Here is a 20,620-nt window from a genome sequence, read left to right as displayed (position 1 = left end):
CACACGGATTGGCCTCTCGCCCCGGCTGCGCCCCCACACGGATTGGCCAGCCGCTCGCCCAGGCTCTGCCCCCCCCCCCCATAGATTGGCCTCTCGCCCCGGCACCCTGCAGGCATTGGCAACTCGCCCCACGCCACGCCCCGCCCCCCTCACGCAATAGACGTTAGCTCTCGCCCCCCCCCCCCCCCCCCGCATTGCCCGAACTGACACGGTCACGGAGCCACGAATCCCAGGTGAGTACTGTACTCCCCCCCCCCCCCCCCCCCCCCCCCCCTTTCCCCCCTCACCAACGGGAGCCCACATCAGCGTACGCCGCCGCCGTATGCTGGTGTTGGCTCCCGTGCGAGCGGGGGACGTGTTGCGCTGGTAACCATGCTTGCATAGTTACCAGTAAATCAAGGTCCTGCAGCGGCGGGACTTCCACACGCACAAACATAACAGCACACACACACACGCATACACACACACATCAGATCGCACTCACTCTCACAAACACCTCACACACACCTCACACACACCTCACACACACCTCACACACACATCGCATCCACATACTCACAGCATCCGGCGATATCGCTTGCTTCTCGGCCTCGATACTGTGCTGTTGTGATCTTCCAGGACCTGACGGAGGATCACATGGCCAGAGGCATGTGGTATGTCCGGATGTTGTGAGTATCAGCGCGTATGTACGATATCGTCAGTGTCTGTGTGTGTGTGAGTGGATGCGATCGGGTGTGTGGGAGTGGATGCGATCGGGTGTGTGTGAGTGGATGCGATCGGGTGTGTGGGAGTGGATGCGATCGGGTGTGTGTGAGTGGATGCGATCGGGTGTGTGTGAGTGGATGCGATCGGGTGTGTGAGTGTCGGCAGAGGAGCACGGCGTGCTGGAGGAGGCTGGGAGCAGAGAGGCTGATCATGGGGAAGGCTGGGAGGAGAGAGGCTGATGATGGGGGAGGCTGGGAGGGGGAGGCTGATGCTGGGGGAGGCTGGGACGAGGGAGGCTGATGCTGGTGGAGGCTGATGCTTGGGGAGGCTGGAAGGAGAGAGGCTAATGCTGGTGGAGGCTGATGCTTGGGGAGGCTGATTCTGGGGGAGACTGGGAGGGGAAGGCTGATGCTGAGGGAGGCTGGGAGGAAGGAGGCTGGGAGGAGAGAGGCTGATCCTGGGGAAGGCTGGGAACGGGAGGCTGATGCTGATGGAGGCTGGAAGGAGTGAGGCTGATGCTGGGGGAGGCTGGAAGGAAAGAGGCTGATGCTGGTGGAGGCTGATGCTTGGGGAGGCTGATGCTGGGGGAGACTGGGAGCGGAAGGCTGATGCTGAGGGAGGCTGGGAGGGGGAGGCTGGGTGGAAGGAGGCTGGGAGGAAGGAGGCTGGGAGGAGAGAGGCTGAACCTGGGGAAGGCTGGGAAGGGGAGGCTGATGCTGGGGGAGGCTGGAAGGAGAGAGGCTGATGCTTGGGGAGGCTGATGCTGGGGGAGACTGGGAGCGGAAGGCTGATGCTGAGGGAGGCTGGGAGGAAGGAGGCTGGGAGGAGAGAGGCTGATCCTGGGGAAGGCTGGGAGAGGGAGGCTGATGCTGGAGGAGGCTGGAAGGAAAGAGGCTGATGCTGGCGGAGGCTGATGCTGGGGGAGGCTGGAAGGAGAGAGTCTGATGCTGGTGGAGGCTGATGCTTGGGGAGGCTGGGAGAGGGAGGCTGATGCTGAGGGAGGCTGGGAGGAGGGAGGCTGGGAGAGGTAGGCTGAGAGAAGAGAAGCTGATGCTGGGGGAGGCTGATGCTGGGGGAGGCTGGGAGAGGGAGGCTGATGCTGGGGGAGGGTGGGAGGAGGGAGGCTGGGAGGAGAGAGGCTGATGCTGGGGAAGGCTGGGAGGAGAGAGGCTGATGCTGGGGACAGAGAGGAGAGGCTGATGCTGGGAGGAGTGAGGCTGATGCTGGGAGGAGAGAGGCTGATGCTGGGAGGAGAGAGGCTGATGCTGGGAGGAGAGAGGCTGATGCTGGGGGCAGAGAAGCTGATGCTGGGGGCAGAGAGGCTGATGCTGGTGCAGCATGGGGGATGGAGCACGATGGGGGGTGCGCAGCATCGGGGATGAAGCATGATGGGGGGGGTGCGCAGCATCGGGGATGGAGCACGATGGGGAGTTCACAGCATGGGGGATGGAGCACGTTTGGGAGTGCGCAGCATGGCGGGTGGAGCACGTTTGGGAGTGCGCAGCATGGGAGATGGAGCACGATAGGGGGTGCGCAGCATAGGGGATGGAGCACGATGGGGAGTGCGCTGCATGGGGGATGGAGCACGATGGGGAGTGCGGAGTATGGCGGATGGAGTACGTTTGGGAGTGCGCAGCATGGCGGATGGAGCACGTTTGGGAGTGCGCAGCATGGGAGATGGAGCGCGATGGGGGGTGCGCAGCATAGGGGATGGAGCACGATGGGGAGTGCGCTGCATGGGGGATGGAGCACGATGGGGAGTGCGCTGCATGGGGGATGGAGCACGTTTGGGAGTGCGCACCTCCCCCCAAAACACACACACGCGCGCGCGCGCGCGCACTGCACTTCACACCACACACCACACATCACACACACACACACACACACACTGGGAACCACAAACAACTGCCCTACACAGACACCCACACACACAGACAACACTGCGCACACACAGCACCCAACACACAAACACCGCGGCACACACAAATATACGCACATACCGCACAACACACACATTGCACAAAACATACCTCCCCCCAAAACACACCACACACACACAAACCGCGCAACACACAAACCGCGCAACACACACACAACGCTACAGACACACAGCGCTCCACAAACAACGCAACACACGCAACACACATACAACACCGCTCTCACCCCCCGTCACACCCAGACAACACCCAGAACATGTACAGCCCCTACACAAACACTTGGTAACTACACACAACAACATCTATATATACAGTGCCTACAAGTAGTATTCAACCCCCTGCAGATTTAGCAGGTTTGATAAGATGCAAATAAGTTAGAGCCTGCAAATTTCAAACAAGAGCAGGATTTATTAACAGATGCATAAATCTTACAAACCAACAAGTTATGTTGCTCAGTTAAATTTTAATAAATTTTCAACATAAAAGTGTGGGTCAATTATTATTCAACCCCTAGGTTTAATATTTTGTGGAATAACCCTTGTTTGCAATTACAGCTAATAATCGTCTTTTATAAGACCTGATCAGGCCGGCAAAGGTCTCTGGAGTTATCTTGGCCCACTCCTCCATGCAGATCTTCTCCAAGTTATCTAGGTTCTTTGGGTGTCTCATGTGGACTTTAATCTTGAGCTCCTTCCACAAGTTTTCAATTGGGTTAAGGTCAGGAGACTGACTAGGCCACTGCAACACCTTGATTTTTTCCCTCTTGAACCAGTACTTGGTTTTCTTGGCTGTGTGCTTTGGGTCGTTGTCTTGTTGGAAGATGAAATGACGACCCATCTTAAGATCCTTGATGGAGGAGCGGAGGTTCTTGGCCAAAATCCCCAGGTAGGCCGTGCTATCCATCTTCCCATGGATGCGGACCAGATGGCCAGGCCCCTTGGCTGAGAAACAGCCCCACAACATGATGCTGCCACCACCATACTTGACTGTAGGGATTGTATTCTTGGGGTCGTATGCAGTGCCATACAGTCTCCAAATGTCACGTGTGTGGTTGGCAGCAAAGATCTTGATCTTGGTCTCATCAGACCAGAGAACCTTGAACCAGTCTGTCTCAGAGTCCTCCAAGTGATCATGAGCAAACTGTAGACGAGCCTTGACATGACGCTTTGAAAGTAAAGGTACCTTACAGGCTCGTCTGGAACGGAGACCATTGCGGTGGAGTACGTTACTTATGGTATTGACTGAAACCAATGTCCCCACTGCCATGAGATCTTCCCGGAGCTTCTTCCTTGTTGTCCTTGGGTTAACCTTGACTCTTCGGACAAGCCTGGCCTCGGCATGGGTGGAAACTTTCAAAGGCTGTCCAGGCCGTGGAAGGCTAACAGTAGTTCCATAAGCTTTCCACTTCCGGATGATGCTCCCAACAGCGGAGACAGGTAGGCCCAACTCCTTGGAAAGGGTTTTGTACCCCTTGCCAGCCTTGTGACCCTCCACGATCTTGTCTCTGATGGCCTTGGAATGCTCCTTTGTCTTTCCCATGTTGACCAAGTATGAGTGCTGTTCACAAGTTTGGGGAGGGTCTTAATTAGTCATAAAAGGCTGGAAAAAGAGAGAATTAATCCAAACATGTGAAGCTCATTGTTCTTTGTGCCTGAAATACTTCTTAATACTTTAGGGGAACCAAACAGAATTCTTGTGGTTTGAGGGGTTGAATAATAAATGACCCTCTGAATAAACTTTTCACAATTTAAAAAAAAAATAAAAAAAGAAATAACATTCTTTTTTGCTGCAGTGCATTTCACACTTCCAGGCTGATCTACAGTCCAAATGTCACAATGCCAAGTTAATTCCGAATGTGTAAACCTGCTAAATCTGCAGGGGGTTGAATACTACTTGTAGGCACTGAAAATATATATATATATATATATATATATATATATATATATATATATATATATATATATATATATATATATATATATATATATATAATATATATATATATATATATATATATATATCAAAAATCATACATGAACTACACAATACGTAAATTCTAGAATACCCGATGCGTAGAATCGGGCCACCTTCTAGTTACTAATAAAGATAATTAAAAAAAACACATTTGTTAAACAGAACTTTTCTGAATATGAAGTTATCTATGAGTTTGAGATATGCAGACTCCCAGCTAGAACCTGATTACATTAGTGCGAACTCTCTGAATGTAAATTTATTCAAAGAGGCTGTGCTCATCTAGTCGGATTTTGGAAGGGAGTATGTATGCCTCATACTTGTGACCACCTTTCAGGCTCTGACAGCGGAGAATCCTCACAGTGTACAGGGTGTGTGATGTGAGGATTTACAAGTCTGCAGTCACATAGCGTGACACACAGAGTGACTGCAGACTTGCCATTTTAAGCTAGACAACCCCTTTAATTTCCCAACACTTTACAGACATAATCATCTCTTTCCCAACTAGGGCTCATAATCTAAATTATGTCTGTTTTTGGGGTGTGGGACGAAGTCTGAGAATCCGGAGGAAAACTACACAAACACGGGAGAACATACAAACTCCTTGCAGATGTTGACCTTGGTGAGATATGAACTCAGGACCCCAACGCTTAAAAGCTACAGTGCTACCCACTGAGCCACCTCCACTTTAAAACAGGACACGGGTTATCGGCCGATATAGTAACATCTGCAGTCAACCTCTTTTTCAGAGATTTTGGTCGTCCTCTATAAAGCATAGGATTGGGATATGTCTTTGAAGCAGCTCCTGTAGGATACTGGTTAGTCAATTAGAGTAACTCACCACCAGCTCTCCATAGTAAGAGCTTTGCCAAGTAATTCCTACATGTCAGCTTTTTGGATCTCTGCAAGTTTTACATGGTTAACTTTGAATATATGGGTAAACTGCAGTTGCCAATTTTCGAGTGCTGTAAGGCTGTACCATAGCTATGTGGATACAATCGTAGTCATGATGCAGCCCATTACTCATTGAGATATTAGGTTTACAGATTATTATTTTCTGTAAGAATTGGTCATAGACAAGTTTTAGTAAAATCGACAGCTGCTGTTCTACATCATCTAAAAGAAATTTCAATTTTACTAAACGGTAACTTTGTGCCGACTGTACAAATGTCCCAAGCTTTATGGCTGAACCTCTGTCTCATTGTCCTACATTGCCATCATGGAATTTCAGCCATTTGTAAATGTGGTAGGTACCCGAGGCCTTCAAAAACCTAAATTCTGAGCAATTTCTGCACTTTCCTCTGGATACCAAGCTTCTGCCCTTTCCTGACCCAATGGAGTTAAATGCATCATGGTCATTAAGTGACCCAACCTAATTAGAGGTCTCCTACTTGACTGCAGGTGAAAGTCCTCAGTTCACCTGTGCTCACACGGGGTCTTGCCCTAGCATGTTAGGACTCCTCCTCAACGACTGAACTGCAACCCTCTCTAACTAACCTAATTTCTTCCAACTGTCTGCATGGCTGCTTAGACCCCACAGTATGGTATGGGACATACTTTTGCTTGTTTCCTTCTCTCTATTTTCCTTTTCCTGCAGATGCCTCAACCTATATGTTACTTTTTATAGCCATACTCCTTTTGATATCTTGTCTTTCTTTTTTTTCATTTCCTTATTTCCTCCTCTGCTTTCCATCAGCCTCCAAAAAAGATTTGGGATTATACTCCGGGAGATTGCTCTATCCTTAAAATAGAGGATAGGAAGGTAAAGCTGCTTTCATAATTTTGTCTGACAAAATCTGGTGCAGTTTCTCACCGTTTGCTTGTGTTGAATGTGTGATTAGTATTCTTTTTTACAGCTTGTTAAGCGCCTTTTTATTCTACTAGTTTATTTGTATTGGCATGATGTCATTGTATGCTTTTCTACTGAAACTTACATAATCATTTTCTAGTCTGAACTTTTTGCTAAGACTAATAATATGCTAGAGCAAATTGGACAGTAAGTCTAAGGGGCACTTTGCACACTACGACATCGCATGTGCGATGTCGGTGGGGTCAAATTGAAAGTGACGCACATCCGGTGTCGCAGGCGATATCGTAGTGTGTAATTCCTTATTAATACGATCAACGAGCGCAAAATCGTCGTAATCGTATCATCGGTGTAGCGTTGGTCATTTCCATAATTTGGTAATGACCGATGTTACGATGTTGTTCCTCGTTCCAGCGGCATCACACATCGCTGTGTGTGAAGCCGCAGGAGCGAGGAACATCTCCTACCTGCGTCCTGCGGCTCACGCTAGCTATGCGGAAGGAAGGAGGTGGGCGGGATGTTTACGTCCCACTCATCTCCGCCCCTCCGCTTCTATTGGCCGCCTGCCGTGTGACGTCGCTATGACGCCGCCCGACCAACCCCCTTAATAAGGAGGCGGGCCGCCGGCCAGAGCGACGTCGGAGGGCAGGTGAGTGCATGTGAAGCTGGCGTAGCGATAATGTTCGCTACGGCAGCGATCACCATGATATCGCAGCTGCGACGGGGGCGGGGACTATCGCGTTCGGCATCGCAAGCATCGGCTTGTGATGTCGTAGTGTGCAAAGTGCCCCTAAGATTCTCGTCAAGACCCATTTACATGAGCTTTTTTTCTGCCATCTTTCTCCTGTAGCTTTTAGGCTGTGTGCACACAATGAGTTTTTGGTGAGTTTTTCACCGTGTCAACACAGTTCCCATAAAGTGGATGAGATTTATAGAAATTTCCTGTCCACCAGGCTTTTTTTTTAAATGCAACATAAACTGGTCTGCGGTGCGTTTCAAATCCACAAGATACCGTAGCAATTTCTATTGCAGGGCTAGCAATTTTTTTGTGTAGATTTTCCCCTTAGAATTGCATAGGCAAACAATACATACGGTATAATCCCCACATGACTGTATCAATAAGATTTTGGCAAAGCCAAACACCAGGAAGTTTAAAAAACAAAGCGGCTTTATTTAAAACATGATATACCATAAAGAGTAAAACACCGCAGCATCAAAAATGTAATGTACAAAAAAAACAACTAAAAGACGCAATGAAAAAAATGCATACAACCTAATTTATGTTATAGGTGCAGAAATTCTGCAACATCAAAAACTCACCAAATACTCATTGTGCCATCTACATTGTTCTCAGAGGTGATCACATGTGGTCAAACTTGTTGGTACCCCTTGTTTAATGAAAAAAACACCCACAATAGTCTCAAATAACTTGTATCTGACAAAAGTAATAATAAATTAAAAATCTATGAAAATGAAGAAATGAAAGTCAGAGATTTGCTTTTCAACCATACGTCCACAGAATTTTTTAAAAAAATAAAACTCATGAAACAGGCCTGGACAGAAATGATGGTTCCCTCCTTAACTTAAAATTTGGTTGCACAACCTTTTGAGGCAATCATTGCAATCAAACGATTCCTGGAACTTTCTATGAGAAAGAAACCTCGCAACAGGTATTTTGGCCACTCCTCAAGAGCAAACTGCTCAAGTTATCTCGTGCTTGAAGGTTGCCTTTTCCGGATGGCATGTTTCAGCTCTTTCCAAAGATGCTCAATAGGATTTAGGTCAGGGCCCATAGCAGGCCACTTGAGAATAGTCCAATATTTTCCTCTTAGCCATTCTTGGGTGTTTTTAACTGTGTGGTTTGGGTCATTATCCTGTTGCAAGATCCATGACCTGCAACTGAGACCAAGCTTTCTGATACTGGGCAGCATATTTCTCTCTAGAATCCCTTGATAGTCTTGAGACTTCATTGTACCCTGTACAAATTAAAGACACCCTGTGCCAGATGCAGCAAAGCAGCCTCAAACCATAACAGCCTCCTCCATGTTTCACAGTAGGGACAGTATTCTTTTTTTTTGTCCATCCGTGAACATAGAGCTGATGTGCCTTGTCAAAAAATTCAATTTTAGTCTCATCTGTCCATAGAACATTCTTCCAGAAGCTTTGTGGCTTGTCAACATGCAGTTTGGCAAATTCCAGTCTTGCTTTTTTGATTTTTTTTTTCAACAATGGTGATCTCCTTGGTCTTCTCCCATGAAATCCACTTTGGCTCAAACAACGATGGATGGTGCGATCTGACACTGATGTTCCTTGAGCTTGAAGTTCTCTTTTAATCTCTTTAGAAGTTTTTCTGGGCTCTTTTGTTACCGTTCTTATTATCCATCTCTTTGATTTGTCAGCAATTCTCTTGAGGGCATGTCCAGGGAGGTTGGCTACAGTCCCATGGATCTTAAATTTCTGAATAATATGTGCAACTGTAGTCACAGGGACATCAAGCTGCTTGGAGATGGTCTTATAACCTTTACCTTTAATATGCTTGTCTATCATTTTCTTTCTAATCTCCTGAGACAATTCTTTCCTTTGCTTTCTCTGGTCCATGTTGAGTGTGATACACACCATGTGACCAAACAGCAGAGTGAGTATCTGTAGCCCTATATACAGGCTCACTGACTGGATTGCAAGATTGTAGACACCTGTGATGCTAATTAGTGAATACACCTTGATTTAACATGTCCCTTTTGTCACATTATTTTCAGGGGTACCATCATTTCTGTTCAGGCCTATTTCATGAGTTTTATTTTTTTTTTAAATTCTGTTGAAAAGCAATGTCTGACTTTCATTTGTTCATTTCATAGATTTTGAATTTATTATTACTTTTGTCAGATTAAAGTTCTTTCTGTGACCATTGTGGGATTTTCTTACATTAAACGAGGGATACCAACAATTTCTACCACATGTGTATAAGAAATGTGAACAAGTGAAGCTTTACAGAAGTGAAAACAGTCCATTATTTGGATGGTTCCTTCTGTTTTAACGGTTTCCAATAAAACACACAAAAATTGGAGAATCCTCAGATAATTGTATATCAACATACCCAATTGTTTTGTTCTCAGGGAAAATAAACCACCACCAGGGGCACAAAAAGTAATTAAACATATGGAACCACAAAGATGCTCTGATACACCATATAGGCTCCGTGTTCACGGTCAACTACAATAGATTTGTATTCTTTTCTGTTTGTACTTTGTGATTGTTTACATGTTCCAAAATGCAGACTTATGTTTGACTATTGGGACCCATCCAATCACTACAATGGGAGGGGGGACTTGAGTCCCATTTCTCATCACTGCACAATACTTAAAAAAAATATGTACAAAAAATATGTAGCTGTAGCTATGATATGGTCTGCTGTAGCTAATCGGTAAGATCAGCTGTTCTCCAGTCCTGTTGTGACTGTGCGCGCTCCCGCGGTCATAACGAGATCTGAAGAAGCGAGGGCGCATGCTCCGCCCTCTCAGGCACAAAACTGGGTAATGCGGGCTTCAAAAACATGGCGCCGGAGATAAGCGCTATGCGCAGGCGCCAGCTCCGATGCCGTGTTACTGGATAGAGAAATTTGCATACAGCCAGAGAGAGGGAGGAACAGGCGGGGGGGGGGGGCGGTAATCATGTGCATAACCCGCCCGGATATTATCTGGCGAAGTGCATACGTCAGTCAAAAAGTGGATGAATTTTCAAACTTCATAAACTTGGATTTCACAGCCTAAACATCCGAGCTGCCCACTAATGGTATGTACAGACTGTGCCTGATAGTGCCAGTACTGCACTGGCTGCACCTTATATACCAAAATCTTGATGTTTGGTTCCCTTTAATGTGGTGGTGTGTCTCAGAAATGGGGCTCTAGTAATCTGTGGGAATGCTAGCAGTAGAGGACTCGGTGACCAGACGTTTATCACTTATCCAGGTAGATAAGTGATAGGACTTTTTGTTGGGAAAACCCCATATATATGGGTCAGCATGTTGTCTCTTTAAAATAAAATTAAAAAAAGTATGAGTAGAGGGAATGAAAAACTAACTTGTAATGTGTCAGTGAGGCTTTTAGTTGTGTTTTAATTATTGCCAGTAGTTGGCTACTCTCTTCATAATGTCACAATGGCAACATTTGGATAAGAAAGCTGTGGAAAAAAAAAGCGCATATAGGGTCTTACCCCAGTATATAAGGGGTGGGAGGAGGGTGAAACTACTCACCAGATATCGTTGTGAAAGTCACAACAACTGTAGTCGCATGTAGAATCTGATCAAAGGCTGCAGCCACCCGAAATGGCAGATAACAGAGCAAAAGAGAGGGGTGTTTGATACTGCGCCAAAAGATCACTGGAACAGATGTTTAGATTAATGTATCTTTATTTCATCCAGGTCTATGCGTTTCAGGAGCCACTGCCCCCTTCCTCAGGACCGTCAGGAAAGACAAACATCAAATCTGTCAAGTTGTCATATTGACAGATTTGATGTTTGTCTTTCCTGACGGTCCTGAGGAAGGGGGCAGTGGCTCCTGAAACGCATAGACCTGGATGAAATAAAGATACATTAATCTAAACATCTGTTCCAGTGATCTTTTGGCGCAGTATCAAACACCCCTCTCTTTTGCTCTCTGTTAATGGCAACATTTGACATGCTGATGGTCATCTGCACTTTTATTTAGTGAAATTTGCAAAATGAAAAGAAAAAGTGTGAGGAACAGTGGACATTCCAGGAACTTGCTGAGTGCAAACAGATTCCGACTAGTGAATACAGAACATGTGTTAATACATATGTTCATTAGTTGTGTGGTTAATACTGGGTGTACAATGGATGATAACGGACATTAAACATTGGAGTATGCCAAAGATGTTGCAGTTGAATAACTTGACTCTTAGTTTAGTCCTTAATAGTGATAGTCGGACCCGGACTGTAAAAGTCTGAATCTGCGCGGTTTCAAACATACCAGAGTGCCGGACCTAGGCCCAGAATTCTCAGCTTCATACTTAGTCTCCGACGTGGCTGTAACTGATTCCAGGCCATTCATTCTTCTTCCAGGGCTACTCATTATTGCTCATCCATATGCACTGCTTTCCTTGTCCACCAGCCGTCCTGGCGTTTGTGATTGGTTGCAGTTAGACCTGCCCCCAGCCTGTGTAACAGCGTCTGACTGCAACCAATCACAAGTGCTGTCTGCGGGTCTATATCATGGTGTAAAAATAAATTTATTTTAAAAAAAAATAGCTTGGAGTCCCCCCGTAATTGATACCCAGCCATGATAAAGCATACGGCTACAGGCTGTTTATCAAAATAAGAGGGACCACATGCGGCTTTTTTATTAATTATTGAAATAATTTTTAAAAATGACGTATGGTCCCCCAATTTTGATACCCAACCATGATAAAGCCTGACAGCTGGGGGCTGGTATACTCAGACCCCTGGCTGTCATGACAAACCATCGGCGCCCTACAATCATATCATGAAAGAACGGAATGACTCACTCCCAGCCGCATCAATGGCAGGGACACGACATATGACCTAAATATACGCTATATGTCATGAAAGAGTTAAAACTTGGGCAAACCCACTAAGTTTTCCAAGAGGAAAACCCTTTTTGGCTTACAAACACTAATGCAGAATACTGATGTCTGAATATGGCCTTAACTTGCAAAACAACATGTATCTATTAATAGTAATTATACACTGATCAGGTCACAAGTAACTGTGCTTGCACATAATGTTGATTAGACTCTCAGGAGGATAATCTCCCCATACCTCATCTGCTCACACATTCTGGGGTCTCCACAGGAACTTCCAGTCCAGAATCCTCTTTGCTACTTCCCACAGCATAGAAGTCTCTTACTGGTCTCTAGTGCATCTCGAGGAGGAGGGCAGGGGCTACTTACTTCCACCACACTAGTTGAAGATGTTCCTGAGTGTAGACATGGTCTGAACTGTACTTTATAGCACTATCCACTTATCTTACCTCCTCCTAGACTATCCTCGCGGTACTGCACTTGACATCACCAAGCTGCTCCTTCATAAGTGTCAGGCTCTGGATGGGACTGGACATATGCTGGGCTCCTCCTTCGTCTTGGAAGATAACCAGGCATACAGAAAGTGTTCCATAAGTTTCTATCGTTACTTTATTTATAGACAAAGAATCCTATCATCATGTTGGCTCACAAAAGTGTGAGTGTACATGTGTGTAGCCATTAGCAGTTGGAGCTTTTTAGATGGCTCCTAACTGTACCATGAGACCAGCCGTGATTTAGGTGAACCATGAAAGACATGCTAGCCTTTAAGGCCAGCTCAGCATGTTCTATAGCTTTGGGCTTTTTACATGGAAAGGATAGCTCTATCTTTTACTATTAATTTAAATGCACTAATTTTCCAATCCTTACATCTAACTTTTATACCACATTACATGATTGCATTTAATAACCTGCCAGAATGCACCTGAATGAGCAATTAAACCCCGATGTTCAAATATATACGGACACTAATATAGACCCAATTAGTGTGATCCCATTAATTAGCTGTATGTTATAATTAAACCTATACCTGATGTTTTATTTTTAATTGCTACAAGTGACTAAAACATTGTAGGCTAATTAAAAAAAAACAAAACAGAAAACTACCGTAATTCTCCCAAACTTCATTATTTTTATATAGAAAATAAAGCAATTTGATACAAAGTGGTACCAGCTGTAACTTCACTAATGACTTCTCAAGCACATCAATATTGTAAAACCACTGAGACGACTATATGGTGATGGCTGGCTGCTGCATCCTAATTTTCCGCTTTCCAAAGTACGTGTTGCATATGTGAACTAACGGGTACAGATATAAATAGTTGCCACTTTCATGGTCCATTTTAAACAACGAGGGTCCAATTCACAAAGGTGTTTTCGACAGTTTTCGGCTGTAGAACATCTTCAAATGACTCTAAATGTTGGCGAAACATTAAGTGGATTTGCAAAAGAAAATTGAGACGTTAGGTGTTTTTACACCCACTTTGGCCTGGGATAGAGTGAGAAAGCCCACCCAACAAATTAATAAGTAAAGTAACATGGAGTAACATGTTTGGCAGTGGAGCACAGAGGTGCACACAAGTGTAAAGATGTGCCTAATGCATTACGTGATGTGCCCATCTTACTCCTGGATGCACATGATTAAGACTGCCGTGCATAAAGCCATTCGTATGGATTCGAGCATTCAATGTATATCAAAATGAGATTGACTTCTGGTATTTATTTTTGCCAAAAAAACAACAAAATACATCATATGCAAAGATTAAAGCAAAGAGAGAATATACTGAGGGGACTACATGAAATTCTGTATATTTTGGGGCATAGCAGAATGTTAGTAAAATGGCCTGTGACATATGCCACTCTCATTTGTTCGTATGCTGAGGTAACAGGAGTCCACTCTTGCAGCCCTAATTAAAGCACCACTTTGTTGTTTTTTTTTGTTTTTTTACAATGGAGTTGTGCTTTAATTGTAAGTCTCCTGTACCTGTCCCTGTCTCATACTCCCCTGCCTTCATGCTCATCTGTTTCCAGCGGCGCTCAAATCGGTCTCTGGCGATTTTGTGACCTGCCAGCAGCTTCAGTGTTTCATGGAGTGCACTGGAGGTCACAGCTCAATACAAGTCTATGAGAACCTCTGTCCAGCCTTGTTCTAGCTCTCATAGACTTGTGTTGAGCACTTGTGATATAACTTCTGACTTCCAGCCAGTCAGAAGTTACGGACACGACGGGACATAGGCAGCGCTGAAAAAGGAAGAAAACCGCTGGAGGGTGAGTATAATAGTATATAGGGGGCAGGGGATTTGGGTTTAAGGCACCACTCCAGTGTTGAACCCCCCCTTGCTGGAGTGGTGCTTTAAAATAAGAAGTGTTACTATAGGTAATCTGTCAGTAGGATCAACCCACCCAAGCGTCATATATGGGTAGGTCATGTGCAGGGCATTAAAGCTTAGGTATCCAAGGTTACATCCAGTCATTGCGTGACAGTCACCTGCTTGTGTTCGTAACCACGGATACCTAAGCTGCAATGCGCTGCACATGAGGTAAGAGACATGGCTATATCAAGAGAACTATATTACATTATGAATTGGAGGTACTTGCTAATATTATTATTATTATTACACGTACTACATATTGAGATAGGATCTTGGAGATAGTAATACTCCTTAAATATGGGTGAACATTTTCCCTCACTGCCTGGTGGAAGGCTGTCTGTCAATAAGTGGAACCACCCACTGGACTCCTACTTAAAGGGGTATTCCCATCTCCAAGATCCTATCCCAATATGTAGTAGATGTAATAATAATATTAGCACATACCTCTATTTAGAAATGTAGTATAGTTGTACTGATTCACTGTCACTTATCTCATGTCCAGGACCTTAGTTATCCATGTTTATGACCACGAGCAACTAACTAATGTGACTATATGCGTGGCTGTAACCATGGATACCTAAGGTCCTGCAATGCCCTGAACAGGAGGTAAGCAGCAAAGCAAATCAGGAAAGCTATACTACTCTTCTAAGTGGAGGTATTTGTTGTTATTATTATTATTATTATTATTATTATTATTATTACTATTATTCCTACTACATATTGGGATAGGATCTTGGAGATGGGAATACCCCTTTAAAGAAAGAACAGGAATTTAAACCAATAATCTTCCAGTAGTACTGTCTTTTCGTACAGTATATCATCTGCTCCGTTCCTCCTGGCCCATAATATGCTGCTAACAGATTAAATAGCATTTTCATAGTTATGGGTTACCTTAAAAGCATGTAGGAATTTTTTTTCTTTCGTTGCTGTAATCTAAAACAGAAAATGAAGCTTTTTGTGATCTTAATTATTCAAAACTCTGAAATGTAAAACGTAATTTTGTTCAATGGTTTTATATTTATTGCAGTTTTATAAAACATTTACCGAACAAATGAGCGAACGTATGCGCCCTATTGTGTCCTCTCGTCCTTGAAAGTGTGTCCTATAATGACAACCGGAGACGTATTTCTATGTGTAATGTCGGTTATTGTCTGTTCTTCTTTAACTAGACTGAGCTAGAGAAAGACCTCTATCAGTACGAGTCTGAGTTAGATGCAGATTTAGAGAGAATGGACAAGTGTTATACAGCTTCCAATAAAATGGTATGAAAGTTCTTTCTACTGTCAATTTGCCTATAGAGCAAACTTTTTCTGCAAGATATGGAATGAAGAAAGGCTTATGTCATAACAGCACTAATCCCATCTGCAACCTGGCCTATGGAATGTGTGACAATATGACATTTCTGCATCTTACTATGTACAGTATTCTGCTATCTCTGCTGTGATCATACCATTCCGCAGTAATATGTCTGTGCATGTGTCAACCTGGAGAACTGTATCGTCTGGCTGGCATGTACTTGTGAACCTTGCTCTTCATATGTGTGGTGCATTCTCATGTAGAACTAGACAATCCCTACAAGTGTATTGTCATATCTATAATATATTGAAAATTTGTATTGACCAATAGTGTACAAACAATGGCTGAACGAGGAATCTTTGAACTTCTTTGGCACTTGAATGCTGGCATCCTAGGTGCCTTTTCTGATTACTAGGTCCCTGTTGCGTACATCATCAAACCGCGTGAGGTCTACTGACTAGTGCCAGACAGTCCAGCTCTTTTTGGTGATTTGGCTCTGCTCACCAAAAAGTGACAGTTCTTATGAATCCTTATTTAATGTGTTAACCCCAGATGACGTTAACGCGGCCTACACTACGCCCATATACAGTCAAAAGCCCGCCTATTTGAAGCCAGATACTTACATTAATAAGGGCGGGCTTTTGGTTGAGTGAGTGAGGTTTAATCCGCTGAACACCATAATTTTTACTCCCAGTGAGCGCCATTAAGAGAATTTAGTGTCTCTTACTCGGTGTTGGCTCCCGTCGTTCACCGCAGGGAGTCGGTTTTTAGTCTCAGTTCATTTGCTATCAAGCCATCACTATTAGTGACTAGGCCTTATGAGCCCATAACATCACATGGGCCTAGTAATCTGAAGGTGTGCCAAGGATTACGCCATTAGAATGCACACGAGAAAGTTTGTGTGGTCCCTCGTCTGGCAGCCACTGAGTACAAACTGGGACGGAAGACCAGGGTTCTAAGAATCTATTTATTCAACTTTAGTGACTGATTTATTTCAGAAACCATGCTACACCCGTACATGCGTTGTGTCTGGTATTGCAATTCAACTCCAATAAAGTAAATGGCTCTACAATACAATTGCTGACCCGTAAACAGATGTGGCACTGTTTCTGAATAAAAGAAGTGGGTTTTTTTCTAATTCAGGGAGACCTCTTTTTATTATTGTCAATGCAGATACATTGGCGTAGAGGGTTTCTCAGCATACATTGTAGAAGATATCAAGGGCCATGACAATACCCTGTTATAATGTTTGGAAATTCTTCAACTCCTAAACCTACCAAGATTTCTCTCCCAGTATACTATGAAGGAGACTTCATACAATTTAACACATCAGGCCATACTAAACATGATGATTTCTACTAATGAGCTACTCTGCCTAGATGTGTGAAACAGCCCAAAATTTTGGGCCCAATTCATCGAAGCGTTTATGCAAGAATTCTGACTTAAAAAGCTATGAACAGTTACAAAATGTTGGCACAACTCGACGATGTGCGATAATTTTAGCCCAAGTTTGATAAAGAGGGCAGAGCTGGGATGGGAGGTTGCGACCTCCGCTCTCTAAATTTATGAGGTGCTGCGGAGTTCACTATGCCACATCTTCTGCAGTTACTGGAGTAAGATTTGTGGTGAGTAAGATGAGGTGTATGTATCTTAATGAATTAAGAGGCTCACACTCCACCTCACCCCCTCATCAACACCTGCATAAAAATCACCATCCTTGATCAATCAGGGCCCTAATTTCTATCTAAATTACACAAATTTTAATTATTGATTTAAATAATTCTATTGGCTGGTTCTGATTGAATTATAAATTACAGCATTGGCTCTTTAGACTTGTAGATACAAGCAATAGTGAGAGATCTGAAGACTAAGTACGAGGATTTGATGAGAACTGCAGCTCACCATCCGAAAACTCTGCATCTGCTAAGTCATTAGGAGTCGGGACATTTCTTATAATCACATACATTATATTATTGAATCAGAATTCTTAAATCTGAAAAGTAGCTCCAACAAGCGCATATTTCCTTAGTCAGTTGGGCCTTGTAGAAGAATTTCATTAAAAGCTAATCTTCAGTGGTGTCAATTAACGCACTGGAATTTTTTCCCAAAGCACATCTTGATTTCACAATTTTAATTCTCTTCTCTTAAATCTAGCCTGTGTATTGTAAGAGAATTTCTATGGGCCTTGCAGTGATATTAGAATATGTTGGTTAAGGTTACTCTAGGCTTTTTATTGAAAATTTAATGAAAGAGGTTTTCTTTAATATTGATGACCTATTTTTGTAGGCAACATCATATTTATAGGGCCAAACGCCTCCTCCCACTCACCGGTTGATGAAGGTGCAAGCACTGTAGATTCTTCATTGTCTGCCAGGCACAGATCTTTGGGTTAGTTGCTATGCCTGGTAACACAGCTCGTTTCCATTTACTTGAATGGGACTGGGTTGCAAAGAGCTATAGTACAAAGCAAAATTGCCACAAAATGTAGACCTGTGTCTGTTAAAAAAATAAATTGGTCACCACATTTGCTGAAAAACCCTTCAAAAAGTGAATAGGTGGGAGTCGGAGCCCTATCTATTGATGTTGATGACCTAACCTATCATCAATGGTAAAGTCCTGCAGAACCACTTTACTCTCCCCCAACCCACGTGGACTCTATAACTATCAAAATGTTTCACCCTTAGATGTTCCCCACATGGATGGTTCATCCCTCTTGTTGGTTCTACTAGATGCACCGCTGTTGTATATTGTATTGCTGTTCATGTATACGTTTTGTCTTGTCACCTTGCTGTTTGCTTGTTTGTGCTTGCAATACCTTTGGCTGATAAGTTAAATTGCTTCCATAATTAATCAACTCTGTGTACTATACAATAATGGATATCACTTTAATGATATTGACAAATCCTTCCAATATGCACTTTGCCAGTTGTATCTATCTTATATCGATTGTGCAGGACTGCGAGTATACAGTAAGATCTTCCATCTGTCTAAGCTTTTTCAAGAAATTAGCTGAAAAATATGGTCTATTAGCTGGTCTGTATTAAAGACCACCCAAACAATCCTTCTAAAATGGAGACATGGTCCTTTTGGAAAGACATAATTCTGCATCTCACCCTAGGACACTGGTATACCATACATCTTTTAGGAACACAACTAAGAACTATTACCTACGCAAGGGTGATTTTTTTTTTTTGGGGGGGGGGCTCACAGTATGGGTCCCTCCCACCCTTAGAAGTTAATAATCTGCAAGTCTTACTCTTTGCCCACATTGAGTGTTACCCAGCTAGATTTAGCAAAAACTAGAAGCACTGATCTTCAAAGAGTAGTTTGGACTATCCAATCAAGATTTTATTCCTCATATTGCTGCTTGGACCTAAGCTGTCTAATAAGGTATCCACTTTGATGTTTAGTAAGTGGTTTATCAAGCAAAGCACTTTTAAATCCCAGTATTAGAAAACGTAAGCATCTAATCAAGACGAGGAGCTTCATCTCGATACCTTGCTTAACAATTTCTTAAGCATTTTGTAAGGATTATTAGTTATTCATCTTTGGGTACTTTAAGAGTTCCCTTGCGAATACTGAATTCTAAAAAGACTTCTTTTCTCACTATACATTATAGTTTTTAATTGTACATGTAGAAATATCAAAACAACAGATTGTTTCTAAATATGTACAAATACCCCTGAAATGCAAATGTTACATTTGCATATGAGAAGTAAATAAGATAAATTTAGTACCTGTTAAATTTTCATATGGGAAGTAAATGAGAGAAATTTAGTACTATACAGGCATTTTACTAAAGGACTTTGTATTTCCACATATGTTATAACTATCTAGTGAACCTCATATGTACAAAACCAATAGTATCTCGCTCGTGATTCTTTTAAACTGTTGTGTTTTTTGTTTTTTTAGTTGTCTGTTTTGTTTTTTCTTAACAAAGGTGCCTGAATTTCCCTATAACATTTTATTAGGATAAGAAAATCTTTTTTTTTTTCCACTTAGGAGTAGAAGTCCAACAACATATCTCCCCATTTCAATTATTCTGGGTTTCTGTAATTTTGACATGGTGGGGAGTAGACTATTGGTGATACAGGAGTTTTACAGGCAAATAAAAATAGTAACTTGTATAAATTACTAATTTAGTTCTATTAAGGCAGGTGCCCCCATTGTCAGGTACCACTTTAATCCAGGTATTGGCCATTTTGGTTCTAATTTGGTGTTCAACACGGGACCGCATCTCCAGAGCCGTGTATGAAGGGGACTGGATAACTTATCTTTTCAGTATCTAAGCCAACCAACAAGGGGGCTGGCTTAACTATGAAAACAATCAAATGGCTAGCCCCCTTTACACAACAAAGGTGAAATCCTGTGGCCAGTACCCAGGAAGGTCCTGTTTAGAGACAATGGGGGCACCCAGGTCAATAGAACGAGATTAGCGAGTTCTATAACTTTGTGTTTATAGTCAAATTTTGTAATTTTTTTTTTGCCTGGAAAACCCCTTTAAGTACAATGAAAACCAGATAAGAGTGAAGTTTTAATACATAGAGTATCTTCATTTTCAGTAGGGTTTACCAAAATCACCATGTACATTTATGTTCTAGATTTTTATTTATTCCACAATTTTGTATTACACATAAAATCCTGGAAGCAAAAGACATTTGGTTAGAAAATAAAACGACTCTGTGACATCACTCCATAATTTCCATTGCCGAGGGTTTCTTTTTTTTTTACACTTGCAGTCTCTCTTGATGAGTTTTACTCTGATGTGGGATTGCACCTCTTAAAGGAAAAACTGTGTGAAAACAATTCCAGGCCTGCTATTCTTATACCAGCTGCTTATCTGCCTGCGCTGGCTTTGTAGGCAGTGACTCATTTACAGACATAAAAGCAACTAGTCATTGTAAAGCTTCCTGCCCTGAATGCTGGCTGTCTGTAGACATGAGCGCACACTGCGGTGGCTAAACTTTTCATACATTCAT

The 20,620-nt window shown here is 43.3% G+C and overlaps 1 protein-coding gene across 7 annotated transcripts in view; it reads left to right on the top strand.

Moving 5' to 3' along the window:
- Positions 1-20,620, top strand: part of SORBS1 (sorbin and SH3 domain containing 1) — a 583,014-nt gene that overhangs the window by 503,742 nt on the left and 58,652 nt on the right. For all 7 annotated transcript variants that reach the window (XM_075348809.1, XM_075348810.1, XM_075348812.1 and 4 more), the window contains 2 exons: positions 6,310-6,375; positions 15,515-15,607. In XM_075348809.1, coding sequence (XP_075204924.1) covers positions 6,310-6,375; positions 15,515-15,607 — 159 coding nt within the window. The remainder of the gene's footprint in view (positions 1-6,309; positions 6,376-15,514; positions 15,608-20,620) is intronic.

Source organism: Anomaloglossus baeobatrachus, chromosome 5 (assembly GCF_048569485.1).
Source record: "Anomaloglossus baeobatrachus isolate aAnoBae1 chromosome 5, aAnoBae1.hap1, whole genome shotgun sequence".
Lineage (NCBI taxonomy): Eukaryota > Metazoa > Chordata > Amphibia > Anura > Aromobatidae > Anomaloglossus > Anomaloglossus baeobatrachus.
The sequence above is the reverse complement of the archived record's forward strand: the minus strand, read 5'-3'. Positions and strand labels throughout refer to the sequence as shown.